The sequence below is a fragment of the Panthera uncia genome (assembly GCF_023721935.1).
Source record: "Panthera uncia isolate 11264 chromosome B3 unlocalized genomic scaffold, Puncia_PCG_1.0 HiC_scaffold_1, whole genome shotgun sequence".
Classification (NCBI taxonomy): domain Eukaryota; kingdom Metazoa; phylum Chordata; class Mammalia; order Carnivora; family Felidae; genus Panthera; species Panthera uncia.
Genome location: NW_026057582.1, coordinates 93,599,559 through 93,619,734, shown reverse-complemented (window position 1 = coordinate 93,619,734; position 20,176 = coordinate 93,599,559). Strand labels below are relative to the sequence as shown.

Below are 20,176 nucleotides of genomic sequence, written 5' to 3'. Positions count from 1 at the left end.
CCTGACTTACTTTTCTTTGATAATATTCTTCAGTAAACTTTCCATTTTGTAATTAAATTTTTTCTAAGTTAGTTTATTCATTAGGAATGGGTTCCTTTTGCAAATGACCCAGTCCAAATCTTAGACCACAAATCTTTCCTACTATAAATTAATAAAATTAATCATATTTATTTAGGGAATCTTATTTACATTCTTGTAGTTTAGTGTGTTTTTAAAGGACTGATCACATTTTGATAATATATATCACAGACCAGCAGAACTGAGATACCAAATTCCTACTTGTTACCTTAGGACCTCTCATCACAAATAATACAAATGACTCACAAAAGATAATATTATGTACAGAAAATTCTGTTTTTGTGATATATAACTGGTACAGGACTTTTCATGAAATAATTCCTTAAAGATTAACTCAAAAAGCCACATGATATCTGTCTCCAATTTGGGTATCACTGGTAAAAATGTTCTCCAACTGTTACATAACAACATGTCACTGTTTAGAAACTATTGAATGGTGGAACCAGGTAGAATGGTCTAAAGAAGGCATGCCAGTGGTAAATTCATGGTACGACTTCAATTATCATCAGATTAACAAGACCATATGTTATCTTTCTCTATTTGTAATTCACCAAATTAAGATAAACTTCTTTCAGTTTTACTTACTGCGTGCATATTCTCTATAGTAGAGTAATTTGTGGAGTTTTTGTGTAAGATTTTAATTCTGTTTATCTTCATCTTTCTTTTCCATCCTTAAATACCAGACAAAATGTATTTTTCTTCTTTATGTTAAATAAAATAACTTTTGGGGCACCTGGGTGGCTCAGTTGGTTAAGCGTTGGCTTAGGGTGGTAGGATTGAGCCCCACAGTGGACTCTGCACTGACAGAGGAAGGCTGCTTGGGATTTTGTCTCTCTCCCCACCTTTCTCCCTCTCTCTCTGACCCCTCCCCTGCTTGTGCTTTCTCTCTGTCTCAAAATAAATAAATAAACCTTAAAAAAATAAATACAATAAGTACAGTAACTTTTATGGGTAGAAACATGAATATTCTGACCAACTAAAATTTAATTATTAAAAATAATTATTAAATAATTAAGTTATTTAAAATTACAATAATAATAAAATTCCAAATAATTTCCCAATTTCTGTCTAAAATTCGTAATTTGCTAGTGCCCCTACTGATCTTACGTTGCTTAGAGATGGTTGTAAAGTGTTGGCTTAACCTATAAAGTTTTAAAAATACACATACTCTCTTTATAAATTGATTTAATTGTTGCTACCATGTTCTGAAAACTATTAGAATTGTATGTATCAAAGGAAATAAGCATAGGCTTGGTAGTAGTAGTTTTTGCCCCACCAGTTTTCTTATACGTATTTAGGGGAAGGAGGCAAGGAAAGAACAGTAATGTATTGCCTATAGCAGTGCTATTATGAAAGGTAGCTATTATTTGGATATATTTTACTTTTTTTTCCTGAAACTAGGAAGAAGAGGGGCATTATATGCCACAACTTTTTTCACATAAAGCAGATCATAAGAAATTGTTAAAGCTTCATTATTATTTTGGTTAGAGATGCAGTTTGTTAATATGCTGTTTTTATGCTTTAAATGACCACGTGGTAAATCACATTAGACAAGAACAACATATGTCCTTTCAGTGCCCATTTCCACAAACATTTCCTAATATTAATATGTTAATTTAACAGTCTAAGGATGGCATTGATTCACATAGCAGAGTCTGGCTTTCCTTTTCACCTTTGTGCACTTTTTCTTTTTACCCACCAACCCTGGTCTTTCTTACAAATCCAGCAAAAATGTCTGATGGGACAGTCCTGTTTTATATTTACTTCAGTTGACATGTTTGATCATGTACAATGTAAAATGATGGGATATGAAATGCAGAGCATGCATTTATTCTACTTAACTACTCGAAACTATTTCCCCAGTTAAAACCAATGAAACAGCCCCCTTTCTAAGAATTAAATATCACAGTTACCACCTGTGGTCGTTTGGTCATCTTAGTTCTCCAGAAACTTGCATATATTCAATTCTAGCTTTCCTTGTTTTAATTTATACGTGCTTCCCGTTGTTTGGGTTTCTGTAGTGATTAGAACATCCTTCTCAGAAAATTATGTTCTCTAGTATAGGGAAGTATAGTACTTCTTAAACTTTAATGTACATATGGTATCATCTGGAGGATCTTACAACTACAGCTCTGATTTGATAGATCTAGGGAGAAGCCATAAATTGTGCATTTCTAACAAGCTTGTAGGTGATGCCGATTATGCTGGTCTACCTCTAGTCAGAAATGCATATATGTAATTTAACTCACTGACTAAAGAATTTACTTCACTATTGGCTAAGACATAGACCCTTCTGCATTCTTTACTTTTTGTATGTCCAAAGAACAATAAATTAGTTGCTTTTTCATTTCTCTCTTTCCACATGATACAAGAAAATAATCCTGTCTTCTAACTGTATTTCCTTTTTAAGGAACTTCTATATTGTATATCTTAATGGAAATTTCGAACAGTGTAATGTTATTTATTTCAACATCTGCAGGAAGAACAGTAAATTGTTTCCTTTTGGGTGGGACCCTCAATATTTCATACTCAGAATGTATCTATTGATGGGAATGTTTTTGCATACAAATAGAATTCTAAAATTTTAGTAGTTACATAATTTATTATACTTATTTTAGCCTTTCATATACATATGCATCAGTTTGTACTCAATTTGTCTTCTTTTATTTCAAGGGTGTGATTACTTTAGAGTCCCTTGGTAAAAGGGGTTATCGAGTACCTCCTTCAGGAACAATACAAGTGGTATGTGTTTTATAGTCTACAATTGCAATAATCATTCTCTCACATACATATAGAACTTAGCCCTTTCTCCTGCTACTGCTGCTGCAACAACTTTGGTAAGTAACAGTGGGGCTGCAGCTTTCTTTGGAGTTTCCCTGCTCTCTGCCCCAGGAATGGCCATGTGGGGACCTCCATAAAAGGAAAACATTAATAATCTAATCAAGGTGAATGCTTTAGAAAAATAGTATATGACAGTTTACATAACTTAAATAGAGCTGTTTTCAATGTAATTAGAACTTTACTAGTTCCTTCTATTTAATATAGTTAGACTGAGATTGACCTATTTAAAAGGAAACCTCAAATGCTAGTATTGCTTTGGCAGGAAAACTTGGGAAACAAAATTATATTATCCCTGGTGTAATAATGTCTAAATTAACCTACTAAAATGGTTACACCAAGTAGAAATGTAGTCTGACAGATGTGAGGGCAGAGAAAGCATCTTTCCTTTTGGTGTAGCTGTTGATCTAGTTTTGGCTCAGGAGAATTCCTTGAGCCCAAAGCAATCCTTCATCATCGTTGGTCTTGGTTTTTCAGAAGAGTAATTTGATATCAAGGCCAGTTTACAATTGGGTTCATCTCCAAGTCAGACCCAGGATAATCTTACATGCCCAAAAGTATATTATAAAGCTGGCTCTAGCAGACTGACAAGAATCTAACTGATATTTGTCAGTTATACCTCAAGAAAGGTGAAATTAAAAAAAACAAAAACAAAAAGTCTAGCTAAGTTCCTTATACTCAGGATCTGGTCTAATTCAACAAGCCTTTTTATGCCTTTTGGCCTCAATGTGATCAATGCTTCACCAGACCACTTTTACTCATCACTATTGTTCAAATACAGCAAGGAGTTTTCTGTACATTTGCTTAGTTCACATCACACAGGGATGAAACATGGTATTATGTGATACATTTGTGTGCAATATATATATTGCTATATATACATATATATATATATATATATATATATATATATATATATAATTTCACTGAGGAAGAATCATTGCATATTAAAGTAAGACTTTTATGTTAAATGGATTTCTTGAACTAAAAAGAGTGATAATCATCTTGTTTTCTTGCCCTTGGCTATGTAGTTCATGTGAAAGCATGGAAAAGCTAGCTATCAGTTGTCATAATAATGAGGCATAAATCCCAAGGCAGCACGTTCATACCCCTTTGTTTGAGGACTACCAACTTTAATGATTAATTTTAAATCTGAAATTTAGGTGTGTCTTTCATTCCTTATATAGTTTAATTATTTATAAACATGGTTTGAACTTTTAGCTTGCTAGTTGTTGTGGTTGTTGAATGTATTAGCCTTAATCTTAAGACTCACTAGATTTCAAAAGTTGGATCATAATATTGATATATTTCTCATTTTGATTCAGTGAGTGATGTCCAGTGCCACGGATGAGCTTCTGAAAGCATGGGCACCAAGTTACCTATTGATGTGTTGGTAATTTGGTTAAAGTCAGATCAGCAGCTTGGGATCTTGTTTAAAAATTAGTACTTTAAAAAATAATATTCCTCTGGTTATTAATAGCCAAGTATCAATTGAATTTAATTCAGTCTTAACTAAGGATACATATTTTGGTCTATTATAATATTGATGATTTTACACTACAGTTTTTGAAACGAATCCAACTGTGAGAACATGAAGTATTATTTAGTCTACTTGGTAACTAATAATACACCTTATTTTCTAAACTTGGAAAAATTTCCAAATAAGAAAAAGTCTCTTTTTTTAGAACATGTTTTTAATTTTATAGTAACTATACATACCTAGTATACCAAAAAGTCTAGTTTTACCTAGCTTTTTTATTTTAAAACAATTTCTATTTACTTATGATCAAAATGTGATGAAAATTAACATTCTGTTTTGAGTACTTTGGGGTTGACACACTTTAATAAAGCTAATGTTTGAAATAAGTGAACTGGAATTTTTTAATCCAGTAAGGGTGTATTTTGCTTACTTTAGTGGAAGCATTTGTAAAAATCTGAACAAAGAGTAAAAGTTTATATTGTCTGATATGAAATTTGTGACTAAAGATTTTGATTTGTTACAGGAAATAAACCATTTTTTAAAATAGTGAATATCTTTTCATAAACTTATAAAATGTTATTAACTTTAGTTCCCAAAACTAAATTATATGCAGTGGGATTAACTTCTTATTAAAAAGTCTATTTTATTATTGGCACAATTATTTTGCATCAACTCAATAAATCACTTTAAGAATAATTTTTATATTGTTTCTTCAGACCTTATTTAACCCTAATAAGACTGTGGTGAAGATGTTTGTTGTGATATATGACTTACGAGATATGCCAGCTAATCATCAGACATTCCTACGACAAAGAACTTTTTCTGTACCTGTTAAACAAGAAATGAAGAGAAGTGTTAATAAAGAGAACATCCGACATACAGAAGAACGGTTATTGCGCTACCTCATACATCTGAGGTAATGTTTCAAATAAATATGAAAATATGTTACTTCAGAAGAACAACTCCAAATTTTTTTGTTTATTTTAACATGTGTCACTCTAGACCAGTGCCCCCTTGGAATTTGCTTAATTTGGAAACTTTTCATATGCCAAGATGCAGAAAACACAGAGCATATCTTCCTTCATTCATTGTTACTTGTTGAATTAAGGAAGTTTTCATTTATAGCTATGTAATGTAAAATATTTTATATCAAAACAAATTCTGACATATCTGGGGCAGTGAAGCACATTTTCTAAATCAATGCTGTTCAATGGAATTGTAATACGGGGGCGCCTGGCTGGGTCAGTCTGTAGAGCATGGATGACACTCTTGATCTCAGGGTTGTGAGTTCGAGCCTAATGTTGGGTGTAGAGATTACTTAAAAATAAAATCTTAAAAATATTGTAATATGAACTGTATATGTAGTTCTGTATTTTCTAGTAGCCACATTAAAAAAAAAAAGTTGTTAAGAGGGGTGCCTGGGGGGCTCAGTTGGTTAAATGTCTGACTTCGGCTCAGGTCATGATCCCATGGTTCATGAGTTCAAGTCCCCCGTTGGGTTCTGTGCTGACAGCTTGGAGCCTGCTTTGGGTTCTGGGTGTCCCTCTCTCTGTGCCTCCTGCTTGTGCCCTGTCTCTCTCTCTCAATAATAAATATTTAAAAAATTTAAAAATAATAAAAATAAAGTGATAGAAAAAAATAAGAAACAGGAAAGATTGGGGTGCCTGAATGGCTCTGTCAGTTGAGTGTCCAACCTTGATTTCAGTTCAGGTCATGATCCCAGGGGTCATGGGATCAAGCCCTGCATCAGGCTGCTGCTCAGCACAGCATGGAGCCACCTAATAATCTCTGTCTCTCTCTCCCTCTCCCTCTCCCTCTCCCTCTCCCTCCCCCTCTCCCTCTCCCTCTCCCTCTCCCTCTCCCTCTCTACCCCCATTTCCCCACTCACACTCTCTCTGAAATAAAAAAATTTTTAAAAAGGAAACAGGAAAGATTAATATATTTCCTTTAACCCAACATACCCAAATGTTGTAATTTGAATATATAATCAACATAAAAATTATGAATGAGTTATTCTATGTTCTTTTATTGCACTAAATATTTGAAATCAAGTATAGGTTTTATACTAACAGGGCAACTCAGTTTGAACTAGCCACATTTCAAGTGCTCAGTAGCCACATGTCGCTAGTGGCTACTGTATCAGGCAGGGAAGTTTTTAACCCTCATTTATTCATTCAACAAATATTTATGTGTTGAGTATGTTTCTGGGTACTAGGGAACAGCAGTGTGAAAATCTCTTTTCTCATAGAGTTTATATTCTGGTAATTCCATCAGAAATACCTTTCCTCTAACTTGTACTACCCAGGTCACAGCACTAGATTTTGAAAAACCATTTGTTTGCCCTTGAGGTCTATGTTGCCAGTATCCTGAGGTAAGGTTGTGGCCCTGAAATCCTAGTGCAGTTCTCAGGCAATGAGCAAATCTGTTGGTTGGGAGAGACCTGAATAGTCTTTTGCCTGTAACTTTGTTCTTGGTAATTTTCAGATGCTATTTATAGTAAGTTCTTAACCACATCAGTGACAGTAATTCATTTTAGCCTAACTCCTTACTTCAAAGATCCTATTCATGAGGAGGAGGCACCTCTCATCCAAGGTGCAGGCAGAAGACCTCTTTAATCTGCTGCTAATGGTGACTGCCAGCTTTTTTTCAAGAGATCTGCCTTGTGGTCATCAGGAGTACATGAAGACTGAGCTGTCCACTTAACCCCATACTTGAAAAAGTCTATTAATGGGTTCCCACATAGTACTGCTTATCCTGGGGTCTTCTGTCTGGTGTTCTACATGCTAAGGACATGTTGAACTGGAGCAATGTTTTTAAACCCAACTCTACACTACCTGACATGAGCCTAATGTGAAATGTATACAGATTGTGAAAATGAAAATCTGAAAACAGACTCTGAAGACTTTTTTAAAAAGAGAAATGGTATGAAATAGCAGACCATAAGAATAGATCCCATCCCAAGCTGGGATAAGATTCAACTCTCTCTAAACTTCCATTCGATACCATTCCTCTTGAAGTTTAACCACCATAAATAACCAACATTCTCAAAAGTAAACATGAACTACCCCAGCTTTTATATAATCCCCACAGAGTGATTAGATACTTTAAATGCTGTAAAGAAACCTCTTTGGGAAGTATACCATATATATGTATGAGTATGGTATACTTCCTAAAGCTCTCATTTTTCTCCTTCAGATTGAGAAGGTGAAAAAACTTCAGACAGATTGAAAGAGTGAGCTGGCATTCAGCTCACATAAAACTGGCCACCAGATTTTTCAGCTAATTTAGGAGTAAAATCCATAAACCCAAAGAGTATTTCTGCTATGCAAAGGGTAAACCAGAGAGATTAGCACAAAAGGATATGTTTGACTGTCTGCCAGATAAGTTTATATGACAAAAGACTCCAGCACCCTGTATTATGTTATAGGTATTAGCAGGGAATAGATACAGTTCCATATACAGTATTGATAACCATTTTCATTTCACTACAAATTTTTGTCTTTTTAACGATGATTAGGCTTTATTAGCTAGCCATTACTGATGATAGGAGTAATTGTCCTCAATAGTTGATTATTTTCTGTGGTGACTTCTCAAGTGTGGAATCCATTTTAATGTACTCACAATTGGGGGAGGACAAGTTATATGAAATAAGGCAGTCTGTGTGACTGTAAGATGCTAGGGCTGCAAAGCCCAAAAGTAGTATAATTGACTGATATGAACTGAAACTTGACATTGTAGATAAGGGAAAGTGCATGTGTTATGGTGTCAGAGATTTAAAAAAAAAAAAGGATCACATGTGAAACAAGCTTTATAGAAATAAGAAACATCTCTGGGGCACCTGGCTGGTTCAGTCAGAGGAACATGTGACTCTTGATCTCAGGGTCATGAGTTTGAACCCCACATGGGATGTAGAGAATATGTAAATAAAAAAATACCTCTGACATTGTAAGAAGGAAAGGGAGTATGGGATGTTTAGGGAATAGTAAGGAAGAGGCACTTGAATAGCAGCACATACTTTAGCAATGTAAGACTAAGTATCTTGTTAAACAGTTACTCTTAATATTGGTAGCAAGACTCCTTCTTGTTTTCAAAATTTACTGAACTTTATTTTAAAGACTCATTCCCTGAAATAATGCATCTTTTTGTTTGTTTAGGTTCCAGAGTTCTAAATCTGGAAAGATCTACCTCCATAGAGATGTACGGCTCCTGTTCTCTAGAAAGTCAATGGAAGTTGATAGCGGTGCTGCGTATGAACTCAAATCTTACACTGAATCGCCAACAAACCCTCAGTTTTCACCAAGATGTTGATAAGGAGTGACAATTTAAAGCGTTCGCTCAGTACCCAAGTTTGAAAGTAAAAATTAGCATAGAACGGAGTGCACCAATTAACATCCAGGAGGGTGGATCCTCTCCTGTTATCCTGGACCAGTTTTTATTAAAGGATTCCTGGAATGAGATCCACATATTCCAAGTAGACTGGAAACACTCATGTCCTAATCCATTTTGTACTGTTGAAACCACTTCATTGGACATGTTGCAATAGCAACCCCCCCCTTCCCCAATTAGATTAGTGTTTACACATTTTATTTCTCAGTTATTTAATATTTAATGTTTTCCTTAATACTCAAGTGATGTTTGTCTCTAGTGTTCTAATGTAGCACAAATCCTATGTAAAATCATACTATGTATTTTTGACATTAATGTTGAAATCCAAAATATATGCACAAGTCTTTAATTTTGTGTGTGATGTGTTTTAAGTACTATTCATTTAATTTATTGAAAATGAGAATGAAATGTTGAGCTTCTTTAAGATTAACGCACTATGCAAGCATGTGTACTTTTTATATCTCCAAGGTTTAGTTTTTACAATATCCCATCCTGGTTGCTATCTCACATACTAGTCCTGTAACATGCTGTTTTTGGCAGTGCAACGTGGACTAAGCTGCTTCACATTCCCTTTGCAAATTCAGATCATTATGCCCATTCATATTCCTTCTAGAACTCCTTACTCCCAAAACAGTTCTATTTTTCCTTAATTGCTACTACAGAAGCTTTACATTAAATTGCTGTCCCATGCTAGATAACTTTTGCAAATTGTTAAAATATGTACTTTGAAAACAAATTAATATTTATATTGTAAATATACGCAAAAACAAAGAAACGTGTATTTGGCTTTTATTTTTAGATGAGATCTTCATGTGATTAAGTGAATTTCTGATAACCATCAGACAGTTTCCATTCTAGCTTTACAGCTGACAAGAGGGGAAGGAAGATGTCTTGAGCCTCTTCCCCAAAGAAATTTATCATGTTCTTGCTCAGGGTCACAATAGGAAAACCACTGAGGAAGGGAATTGATTGAGTGCATCAAAAGCCCTCTTTCCATCCCCGTAAAAAGAAGAATGGTTTTAGATGTTTGTGCAGGGACAGTGGACAACAGATCAGATAACAAGGCACAGATACTGGGAATGCTGGTACAAAGCAACAAGTGCAGGTTAGAGTATACATACTACTCAAGTAGGCCACACCAAGAGACCTGGGAGTCAAAGATCAGGTGAGCGCTTTGGAATTTTGGAGATGAGAAGGTCCTTATATTGGGACCCAGATAATGGATAGACTATTCAAGGGAAATCAGACCAGTGATGAGTATGTGACTGCAGGCTGTGGGGTGGCCAGCAAGAAGCCTCTTATAAATAACTTTTAAAATACTTGCTGGGGCATCTGGTGTCTCCGTCACTTGAGCATCCAACTTTTGACTTTGGCTCAGGTCATAATCCCAGGTGTGGGATTGAGCCCACATCCAGCTCCCTGCTGAGCATGGAGTCTACTCCCCCCCCCTCCCCCGCCCCCCGCTTGTGCAATCTCTTTCTCTTAAGTAAATAAATAAATAAAATACCAGCTCAAAGAGAAAAGGCCACTTACATTCCATAAAGCTAAAAAAAAGTTTTCGATGGCACACATTTTTGAAGACTTATTCTTGATTTTCAGGCTGTGAAAACAACATGGAATTAGGACCCAAAATGTTGGGATTGTAATTCTAGCTCTAATAGCATCTGATGGGACTGACTCCAGGAATCCTCTAACCTTTCTGGGTCTGTGTGAGAGAATGAGAGTATTGATAATATGCCTTCTTAAATTGTCATATGATTTTTGGAATTGGCATTCCAATATATGTATCTAGACTTACTCATTTGACCAAAGTAAATATTGACAATTTTGAATGAAACTTGGAAAACACCAAGTAGTTAAACCATCAAAATGCTTTAAAAAAAAAAAAGTTATTCTTTGACCTCTCCAGTAATCCAAAAATTAGTAATGTATGTTGGATAGAGGTGTCTTCTTATGTGGATACCTCACTGTAACCTTTCTAGAATTACTGCTAGTACATGGTTTTTCTTGTTTCTGGGTATTTTAAAGAAAATTTCAAGAACATGATTGCAACATCTGGTTGCATCCTGTGCCCTTCCTGGCAAGGGAAACATGCTGGCATTTTGTCCCTCTTCTTCTTAGGGTCTTTTATGCCCATGTTTTTTCCACTTGAGGTATGGTGACCAAGTACAAATCTGCTCTCCCTTGCCCTGGCACTATCTCTATTGTAATAGTTCTTTTCCTACCTGTCTTTTGTCACAGGCAGAGTCTTTACCACTCTTGCCATATCATGCCTCTTTGTATTCATAGACCATGTCACTAGATTGAGTGTTGGCATGCAGGTAAAGATACCAGCAGACAACCTGTCCACCCGTGGTAGGTAATGGGGATCTCCTCATTTACCACAGGCTCACTTGACAGTTCTGCACTCTAACCCAATAAGTCATACTAATAATTTGCTTTGAAAAAGAACTCCAAGTCACAAACAACCTGCAGAAAGTCCTTGGGAATTTTCTTATCAGATGAGAATTAAAAATAGTGATGAAATGGGTGGGGACTGAATGGAAGGCATCCAAAAGAAGATTCCTTCTTCCTGCCATTTCCCCAGACCAGGTCTTTGTCATTCCAAGTCCCAGTCATTCCTTTCTTTCCTGAAAGAAAGGAAAGCATTTCTCTTTCAAGGCTTCGTTCTAAGGATCTTCACTCTTACTTAGGTTTGTGAATCAAGTGGTGATCCTTTTTCAAACTTAATTTTAAAAATTCATGCAATATATGTTCATTATAAAAATTTTCACACTACATAATTATGTAAACATGAAAGTCCCTTTCTCTGTTCACCCTTGTAGCTATCATTTTACAGAGGTGGTCACTGTGAAACTTTTGGTATTTGACACCCCATATGGTCTACTGGATCTAGGAATACAGTGTCAGTCTAGATGGGAAGAAGGCTTTTCATCATGGTAGGAATTCATTCTCAATTCCTAAAACTACATGTGCATTGGAATCAGCCCCTTTTACTCTATCATGGATCATCCATGAAAAAGATGCCCTTTCTAAAAATTTTTATTATGGAAGTACAGTTGATGATATGTATTTTAAACTTGGACACTGGGAGGAGGAAGAGAACATGTGAATGCCTACTATGTGCCAGGCACTGTAAACAATTTATATGTTATTTAATACTTACAGCCATACTGCAGAGAGTATAGATATTCTATAATGAAAGAAAAGGAAGCTTGAAGAGCTTGCCCAGAGTCTCGCTGTTAGTAGAAGAATCAGGAATCAAATCTGAGTTAAAGCTTATGTCTTTTCCACCCTACTACATGGGCATTTTGCCTCTTTTTCCATTCTTTCCACTAGTATTTATGGCCTGGCATAGAATATATTTTTCATCAATATTCTTGGCAATACAGCTTATAATATGTGTGTGATAAGTGACATATATAAGGCCTGCCTATTAATCATTGTGGGGGGGGAGGGGGAAGACTTAAAAAGACTTCAGGAAGGAAGGAAGGAATGTCCTAAACCAACTCAGAGGCCATCCAACTTAGTATATTGTCAGGAGGCACTCAAGTTAAGGGAAAGTTTAGAAATACATTGTGGCAAATATTTTATGAGATTTAAAATGTTGAAAGTTTGTGAAGTCTCTTCTAGACCCCACTGTTCATCATTATTTTAAATTCATTAGAAATTTTCCTGTCTGAATTTTCAATTCATATAAAGATCTCTCATCTCAGTCCCTAGAGAAGTGGCATCCTCCAATTTCTAAGTTCCATTGCCAGTACTCAAGTGGTTGAAACTGCTTTCTATAGTTATCTGGCCTGTATTACCTATTCAGGTAATCTTTGTTCCCTGGGCTTAGCTCTCAGAAATCACCATTTATCCTCAGGGGTTGTGGTACTCAGTGGCTCAGTTGACTTCCCGAATGTATCTTCCAGGCTCTTCCTATAGCGTCCTTTTATTAAAAATATATTCTGTTCTTGGGGCACCTAGCTGGCTTGGTCAGTAGAGTATGCAACTCTTGATCTCAGGGTTAAGTTTGAGCCCCACACTGGGTATAGAGATTACTTAAAAATAACATCTTTAAAAAAATAAGCTGGTGCCACCTTCCTCGAGGATACCTGGGCTAAGGAACCAGTGCCAGTTGCATCCTTCACTAAGGAGGCCTCGCTACAATTCTGCCCATCCTTAGCCCCTTCATCAAATATGCCACCATAATTGACCAGGCCACATCCTACAACTATCCAGTGCCCCTCTGAGATGATGGGGACATGCCCGACGTGCCCAGCCACCCCCAGGACCCCAAGATCCAAGCCTGGAGTGGATGAAGAAATTGTGAGCACTACTGGTGACATAGAGGAGGCCACCTCCCCTCTGGCCAATAAAATGCAAAACGCAGCCACAAGGGGGTAAATGTATTCTGTTCTTGATCCTTGCTACAATCTCAGCAACGATGTAGGTGGATTTCCTCTCTCAGCTGCTTGAGGAATGGATGTGGTGAAACATCATTTCCTTGACTCGTACAAACTCTTGAGCTAGTGCACCTAAGCCTCTAAAAGACCTCTGGTCTTTTTAAAGCTTTTTACACCTACCAAGTTCCAAGCCTGAAAAATCTTGTGCAGGTGTGGATCAGAATCACCAGGGGAGCTTTGGTTAAACATGAATACTTGAACCTTGCCTCAGACCTAATGAGGATCTCTGTTAATACGGTTTTTCAGTGATTCTAATCCCTGTGGCTAATTTAATTAGTTAAAATGATATAAAATTTAAAATTCAGTTTCTCAGTTGTACTAGTCACATTTTAAATGCTTGATAGTCAAGGGCGCCTGGGTGGCTCAGTCAGTTAAGTGGCCGACTTCGGCTCAGGCCATGATCTCCCAGTCCGTGAGTTCAAGCCCCATGTCGGGCTCTGTGCTGACAGCTCAGAGCCTGGAGCCTGTTTCAGATTCTGTGTCTCCCTCTCTCTGACCCTCCCCCGTTCATGCTCTGTGTCTCTCTGTCTCAAAAATAAAATAAAACGTTAACAACAACAAAAAAATGCTTGATAGTCAAATATGGGTAGTAGCAATTGTATTGGTAGCACAGAGAATATTTCCATCATCACGGAAAGTTCTATTGCATAGCACTGATCTGGAATACATAGATGGCAGCTGAACCTATGAGGTGGAAGTGATCTGGAGAGTGTAAACTTGAAAAAGAAGGGATCCAAGGATAGAACTGTTACAATCCTCCCTTTAAGAGGCAGGAAAAGGGGTGTCAGGGTGGTTCAGTTGGCTAAGCATCTGACTCTTGGTTTTGGCTCAGGTCATGATCTTGCAGCTTGTGGGTTCAAGCAGCTCAGAGCCTGTTTGGGATTCTTTCTCTCTTTCCCTCTCTCTCTCTCTCTCTCTCTCTGCCCCTCCCCTGCTCTCAGAAAATAAACAAACTTAATAAAAAGAAAGAAGCAAGTAAAGACTCAACAAAGGAGATTAAGAGGAGATGGCCAGAGAAGGAGAGAATAAGAGAGTAGTATCCTAGAGATCAAGAGAAAAAAGTTTGGAAAAACAGGATTCTGGTGATTAGTGTGCAATTTTAAACATTAAGGTACATGTTTAATTAACATTAAGGTACAAGGTTAATGATGCAGGGGAGTGTTACCTGGGGAAGCATGGCTTCTCACGTCCCCACAATGGGGCACTGACCTTTGTAAATTCCCCATTGACCAAAGTCTCCCTCCCAGAAATTCAATCTTGCCCTCACGTGCATGTCACTATCTTTCAGGAACAGAATCTCTTTATCCAAGATCACATATACTAATTTTTTTTTATATATGGGTGTCTCAGATTTTAGCTCAAGCTCGCAAATATATTGATGTAGGATATATACCAGAATGCCAATTTATTAATAAAAATACAACTGTTAGACACTTCAGTTAGCCTAACTAGTTAATTCTCCTTTCTCCCTATTGTTTGACATGAAGGGAAGGCAAATTTTCAGTAGGTTGTTTTGTGAGTATGGAATGAGAACAAATAGTTGATCTTAAGAAGTTTCTCAGCTGCCCACTTAAAGCACTCTCAAGGGATATCTTTGTCAAAGAGTTGGCATCTTGAATTCTCGTATTTCAGGTACTTGCTTGCCTGACAAACTTCTTCCTTCTTTTCTCCAAAAGGAGTGCAGTATCACACTTGGATTTTCAAGTTGCAATCCCCATGCAATTCTTCCTGTCTGAAATTCTTCCTAGGAAACTGGTTCTTTTGATGGTTTCCAAATTCCCGCAGGATTGCATTCATTACCCGCTGCTTTTTACTAGTTTAACTCTTAGAGGGCAACTTTTTCCAAGTTTCTGATAAACTCTTCATTGGAACCACCCTGTACAGTATTGCCGGTAGCTATCCAGATGTTAATTATTATGAGGATTAAATGTAAAGCCAACAGATTTGGTAGTTAAAGTCATTGGAATAGTTTGGTGTCAGGGGTTTCAGTCAAGTTGTGGGAGTGGACCTCCGGGTGTAGACAAATGAATGGAATTTGAATTCTTTCGTCAGATATTTATTTAACATCTAGGAAATGCTGGGCTCTGGGAGTGAAACATAAGCAAATATGGACGAGGTCCCTGTCCTGATGTGGCTTATTTGAGCAGGAAAGGTGTCATTAATATTCATATGTCTAATGGTACAGCGTGTGTTGCTGAAGATACAGACATGTGAAGACATTTAAGAAGTGGATCTGACCTAGGGTAGGGGCTCAAGAAAAGCCTGAGGCAATGACATAGAATTTGGGATGTGAAAGATGAATATGGTTAAGTAGGAAAAGGGAAACGGGAAGAGGCTTGTGGAGGGAAGGAGCACAGAGCTTTGAAGCGCCCCCCAAAAAAGCATGCGTGGCTACACTGCGGGGAGCGAGGAAGAGAACAGGGGAAGGCGAGTCCGGGAAAGTAGAAATAGTAAATCTCCCGGAATACGCAGAAAAGGGCGGGGAGAGGCGGCTCCACTTATAAACTACAATTCCCAGGAAGCATCTGCCAGACGGATGTGAGGTGAGGTGCGAGCCGCGACCTTTGAAGGAAGAAAGGAAGTGCTTCGGCGTCGCAGAGTCGGACAAGCGGGGTAAGGTAGGTAGGGGCGCGGTGCGGGACGGGCGGCTGGGGCGCGGCGGGCTGCAGTGGCCGCCGAGCGCCGCGAGGCTCCGTGTCGTCATAAGGCGGCGGCCATTTTCCCGGGCGGAGGCTGCCCGAACGGGCGCTCGGAGAGCGGGGGCGGGCGGGCCTGAGGCGGTGCGGCGGCCGGGCGGCCTCGGCCCCCCGGTAATCGCGTCTTCTCCCGGCGTCTCGTTTGCAGAGGGAGCACTATGTCCGCGGAAGTCCCCGAGGCAGCCTCAGCGGAGGAGCAGAAGGTGAGTGTGCACGGCGAGCGGTCCCGGGGGCTCGGAAGGCCCAGAGGCGAGCCTTCTGCGGGCCGGGCCTGCCGGGTGGCCTGCTCCCGCCGCGTGCGGAGGGGCGCGCCCCGAGTCGGCCCGCGGGTTCCTGGTGGAGAGAGCTGGAGCTGCCTGGACGCCTCCGCCGTGAGGGCCGAGCTCTCCCAGACCTGCCGCCCGCCGTAACTCTGGTGATTAGCGCCCGCGTGGTGGGAGTTTGAGCATTGTCCGAGTCTTGGCCGAGATTTGCCTTTTCTCAGCGCCTCGGTGTGTCGCCTTTTTCCTTACGCTCGACTGTACATATGAGCCCAGGACTCCCGTTTTTGTGGTGGAACCTAAGTTTTTCCATGAGCCTCACTTAACGTAGGAAGTCCTATTTTTCCGTGAAGAACGAACTCTTCCCAACTACTGGTATTGTCGGCATGCTTTTAACTCCAAAGGCGGTATCTCGTGTTCGGGTGGCGAGTTAGACCAGGGTTGGCGTTTCCGATCCCGTCCTTGTTTGCCGCGTAACCTTGGCCAGTCGCTAAACTCTTCAAGTTTTCAATCTTCTCATTTGTAAAATAATGCTGATAACACTTGCTTTGTAAAGTTGTTGTGAGGCTTAAATGACGTGGGTAACTTACAATATTTAGCTCAGTGTGTGCTCAGAAATGTGAGCCACTGGGATCCGCATATGGTACTTGACTGAAAACCAAAAGCTTGGAATTGAAAATTTTTTACCAATTTAGTTGACCTGGATTTTTGTAGCAACAGGAATATTTTGTACACTTACTTCTAACATCCTTCAGATGTAGGAAAATAATCCACAAATCAGTATGATTCAAATTACGAATGTTAAGACTTTGTTAGTTCTTGCCCCTTCCACCATTATTATTTCTGCTGCCTTGCCCTCCTTGGTACTTGTGGCTGGCCTACAAAGGCCCATATATTGTTTCTTAAATTGTTTATGGAGAGTTGCCAGCACCTTTTCTTGAAAAGTCAGACGGCATTATTATAAATAGAATTTGGTCTAGTAATTGGACTTTGTAAGGGCTCCTTCTGCTTCATGTTCTCCTCATGCTCCTAAACAGGTTAGAAATTTGATTAGTGTATTAGTGTATTAGTGTTCTAAACCCACTCCATATGTTCTTAAGCATAAGAAAAGTAAGAAAAGTAACTTTTCTTCAGTTGAATGATTCTGTTATGTTACTTGTAAATATTAAAAAAAAAAAAAAAGAAAACTGCGTAGGTAGTAGGCCAAGTTACCATATTATTCAGGGATATTCCAATGAAGATTATGTTTGGTATTTTTCACACTTTACAAAAACATGGACTTCTAGGACAGAAATACAGTTTAAAGATTACAATCCTAACTATAACATGAAATATCATTTATTTATTGAAAAACGTTTATTGTGTTCATAATTGCTTGGGATTTAAGAACCCCCCAAAACAACAAACCCATGTGTGTGTTGTCTTGTCCTAAACACTGACATCAACTTCGGTTTTGACTTCTGATGTACCGTGGTGTGCTATGTAGTTTCCTTTTATGAGATTTTTAGTGTGTTGCCAAAGTATAAAGTGTTGATTTCTACCGGGTAAATGCTTTTATTTGAAACAACCTCATATCAGGTTTAACAATATTAAACATGTATTGAATGTTTTCATAAAGGTCTACATTAAAATTTTAACTCAAGTCCTTTTGTTTTAGGTCTGTTGTCATTAATACCAAAGTGGGTTGGTAATGTCCCTTCTTGAATTAGGGATTGGCTGTAGATGTTAAGTGTCCCGTAGCATGGATACCATCCCTAAACATGAGGAGAATGTGCAGAGTCACTTCTGTGTTCCTATGGGCCAAATCACCTGTTTCTTCTATTTTGGAAGAATAGCTAGATGACTTAAAAAATTGGATTATTCTCTGTGTACCCAGTTGACCTTTCAATTAAAGCCAAAGCATTCAGCTAAAACACCTTTATAATTTTACGGTACATTGGCCTGTTGCCTCTGAAAAATTAACATAAAGAGATGAGACTGCATGGAGTAAGGGCTAAGTCACTATTTCTCTGAGAAGTGCAGGGCCCTTGTTAAGAGAAGAAAAACTGTATGGGCCACTTTTTTTTATTGGAATATTAAATATGTATAAACATGAAAATAAGTATAAACATACCTCTTTAACACTGCTTTAAAATTAAAACACGGATGGGGCTCCTTCATGGCTCAGTCAGTTGAGCATCTCACTTCAGCTCAGGTCATGATCTCACAGTTCCTGAGCTCAAGCCCCATGTCTAGCTTTGTGCTGATAAGTGTAGAGCCTACTTTGGATTCTCTGTCTCCTCCTCTCTGTCTACCCCTCACCTGCATGTGTGCCTGCGAGCTCGCTCTCTCTCTCTCTCTCTCTCTCTCTCTCTCGCTCTCTCTCTCTCTCTCTCTCTTGAAAATAAACACACATTGAGGTGCCTGGATGCTCATTCAGTTAAGCGTCTGACTTGGTTTTGGCTCAGGCCATGATCTCACTGTTCTGGGTTCAAGCCCTGTGTGGTGCTCCTCGCTGGCAGTGCAGAGCCTTTTTGGGATTCTGTCTCTGGCCTTCTCTCTCTGCCCCTCCCCTGCTTGCTCACACTGTCTCTCAAAAAATGAACAAAAATATTAAAAAAATTAGGCACCCGGTTGGCCTCTTTGGTGGAGCATGCGACTCTTGATCTTGGGGTCGTGAGTTCGAGCCCTCATTGGACAGAGATTACTTAAAATTTATTTTAGATTAAACAAATCAAATACAAACAAAATTAGTGTGAATTATCCATTGTGGCATAGTATTTTGCTGAAAGTAAATTTCCAACGTATTGAGAATGTGGTAGCAGTTGTTACAGGCAGGGCATTTTGAGTTTGGCAATCTAACGCTTCCCTAGGTCATGTGATGACTCAGTTGTCCTTTTTTTTTTTAATGTTTATTTTTGAAAGACAAGAGAGGGAATGTGAGTGGGGGAGGGGCAGAGTGAAGAAACGCAGAATCCAAATCCAAAGCAGGTTCCAGGCTCTGTGCTGACTCCCACATGGGGCTCAAACTCACTAACCAGTGAGATCATGACCTGAGCCAAAATTGGGCACTTAACTGACCAAGCCATCCAGGCACCCCTCACTTGTCCTTTTTAAGAGTAATCTGTGTGATCATTTAATTCTAGGATCAAAAATATATCATTTACATTTTAAATTCAGCTCTGTTCTTTTCTCACTCTTCTGGACAATTGGAGTACTGCTCAGTCTCCTTCATAAATGAAAGCTGAAATGGAAATCATGTAGCACTTAGATATGAGATGGCAATTCATATGTGCTGGTATATACTTAAACTTTTTCCTTCTGGATTATCACTGAAGTGAAAACAAAACATTAAAAAAATTTTAGCAGAGACCTCATGGATCTATCACCTGTGAATTCCACTAAGCTCAGTCAGACAGGTGTACACTCTTGTCCTGGGGTGAGAAGAGGCATAGTGATGACTTAAAACACATAATTCTATTTTCATTGTGAACGTCTTAAAGTCATGGACCCTTCTTTATCTATCTTTTCTCCCATTGCTCCTATCTTACCTGATTCATTCCACTCATTTCATTGTTCAGAAAATACTGGTTGAATGAATTTTTCTCAGAATTTTTCATTTGAAACCATTGCCAAAGTACTATCTAATACAAATGACAAAGCTTGTACTGCAGTTTGAAAGAGGGAAGAATAGACTATAGTAATATAAAAACCTTTGTTTAGACCCAATTAAGAAATCTGAGTGAGAATAAAGAAACATGTGTGTGTGTATGTGTGTGTATGTGTATTACTGCTTTTAAGTTTAAAAAAATTTTTTTAAATATTTTTGAGAGATAGAGACCGGGCATGAGTGTGGGAGGGGCAGGGGAGAAGGAGACCCAGAATCTGAAACAGTCTCTAGGCTCAGAGCTGCACAGAGCCTGAAATGGGGCTTAAACCCACAAACTGTGAGATCTTGACCTGAGCTGAAGTCAGACGCCCAACCGACTGAGCCACCCAGGTGCCCCC

The 20,176-nt window shown here is 38.5% G+C and overlaps 2 protein-coding genes and 1 pseudogene across 7 annotated transcripts in view; all 3 read left to right on the top strand.

Annotated features, from left to right (window-relative positions):
• The window catches only part of ATOSA (atos homolog A), an 89,314-nt gene extending 79,070 nt beyond the window's left edge, over window positions 1–10,244 (top strand). For 4 of the 5 annotated variants that reach the window (XM_049613647.1, XM_049613648.1, XM_049613644.1 and 1 more), the window contains 3 exons: window positions 2,752–2,820; window positions 5,113–5,312; window positions 8,551–10,244. In XM_049613647.1, the coding sequence (XP_049469604.1) occupies window positions 2,752–2,820; window positions 5,113–5,312; window positions 8,551–8,704 (423 nt within the window). In that variant the 3' untranslated portion in view covers window positions 8,705–10,244. Of the gene's footprint in view, window positions 1–2,751; window positions 2,916–5,112; window positions 5,313–8,550 lie in introns of those variants that run through there. The other variant, XR_007453822.1, reaches the window with a different exon arrangement.
• Window positions 9,796–13,462, top strand: LOC125910384 (NADH dehydrogenase [ubiquinone] 1 alpha subcomplex subunit 3-like; annotated as a pseudogene).
• Window positions 13,463–15,796: 2,334 nt separating this feature from the next.
• ARPP19 (cAMP regulated phosphoprotein 19) overlaps window positions 15,797–20,176 on the top strand; it is an 18,151-nt gene continuing 13,771 nt past the window's right edge. The window contains exons 1-2 of one of the 2 annotated variants that reach the window (XM_049613643.1): window positions 15,797–15,851; window positions 16,078–16,132. In XM_049613643.1, coding sequence (XP_049469600.1) covers window positions 16,088–16,132 — 45 coding nt within the window. In that variant the 5' untranslated portion in view covers window positions 15,797–15,851; window positions 16,078–16,087. Of the gene's footprint in view, window positions 15,852–15,921; window positions 16,133–20,176 lie in introns of those variants that run through there. The other variant, XM_049613642.1, reaches the window with a different exon arrangement.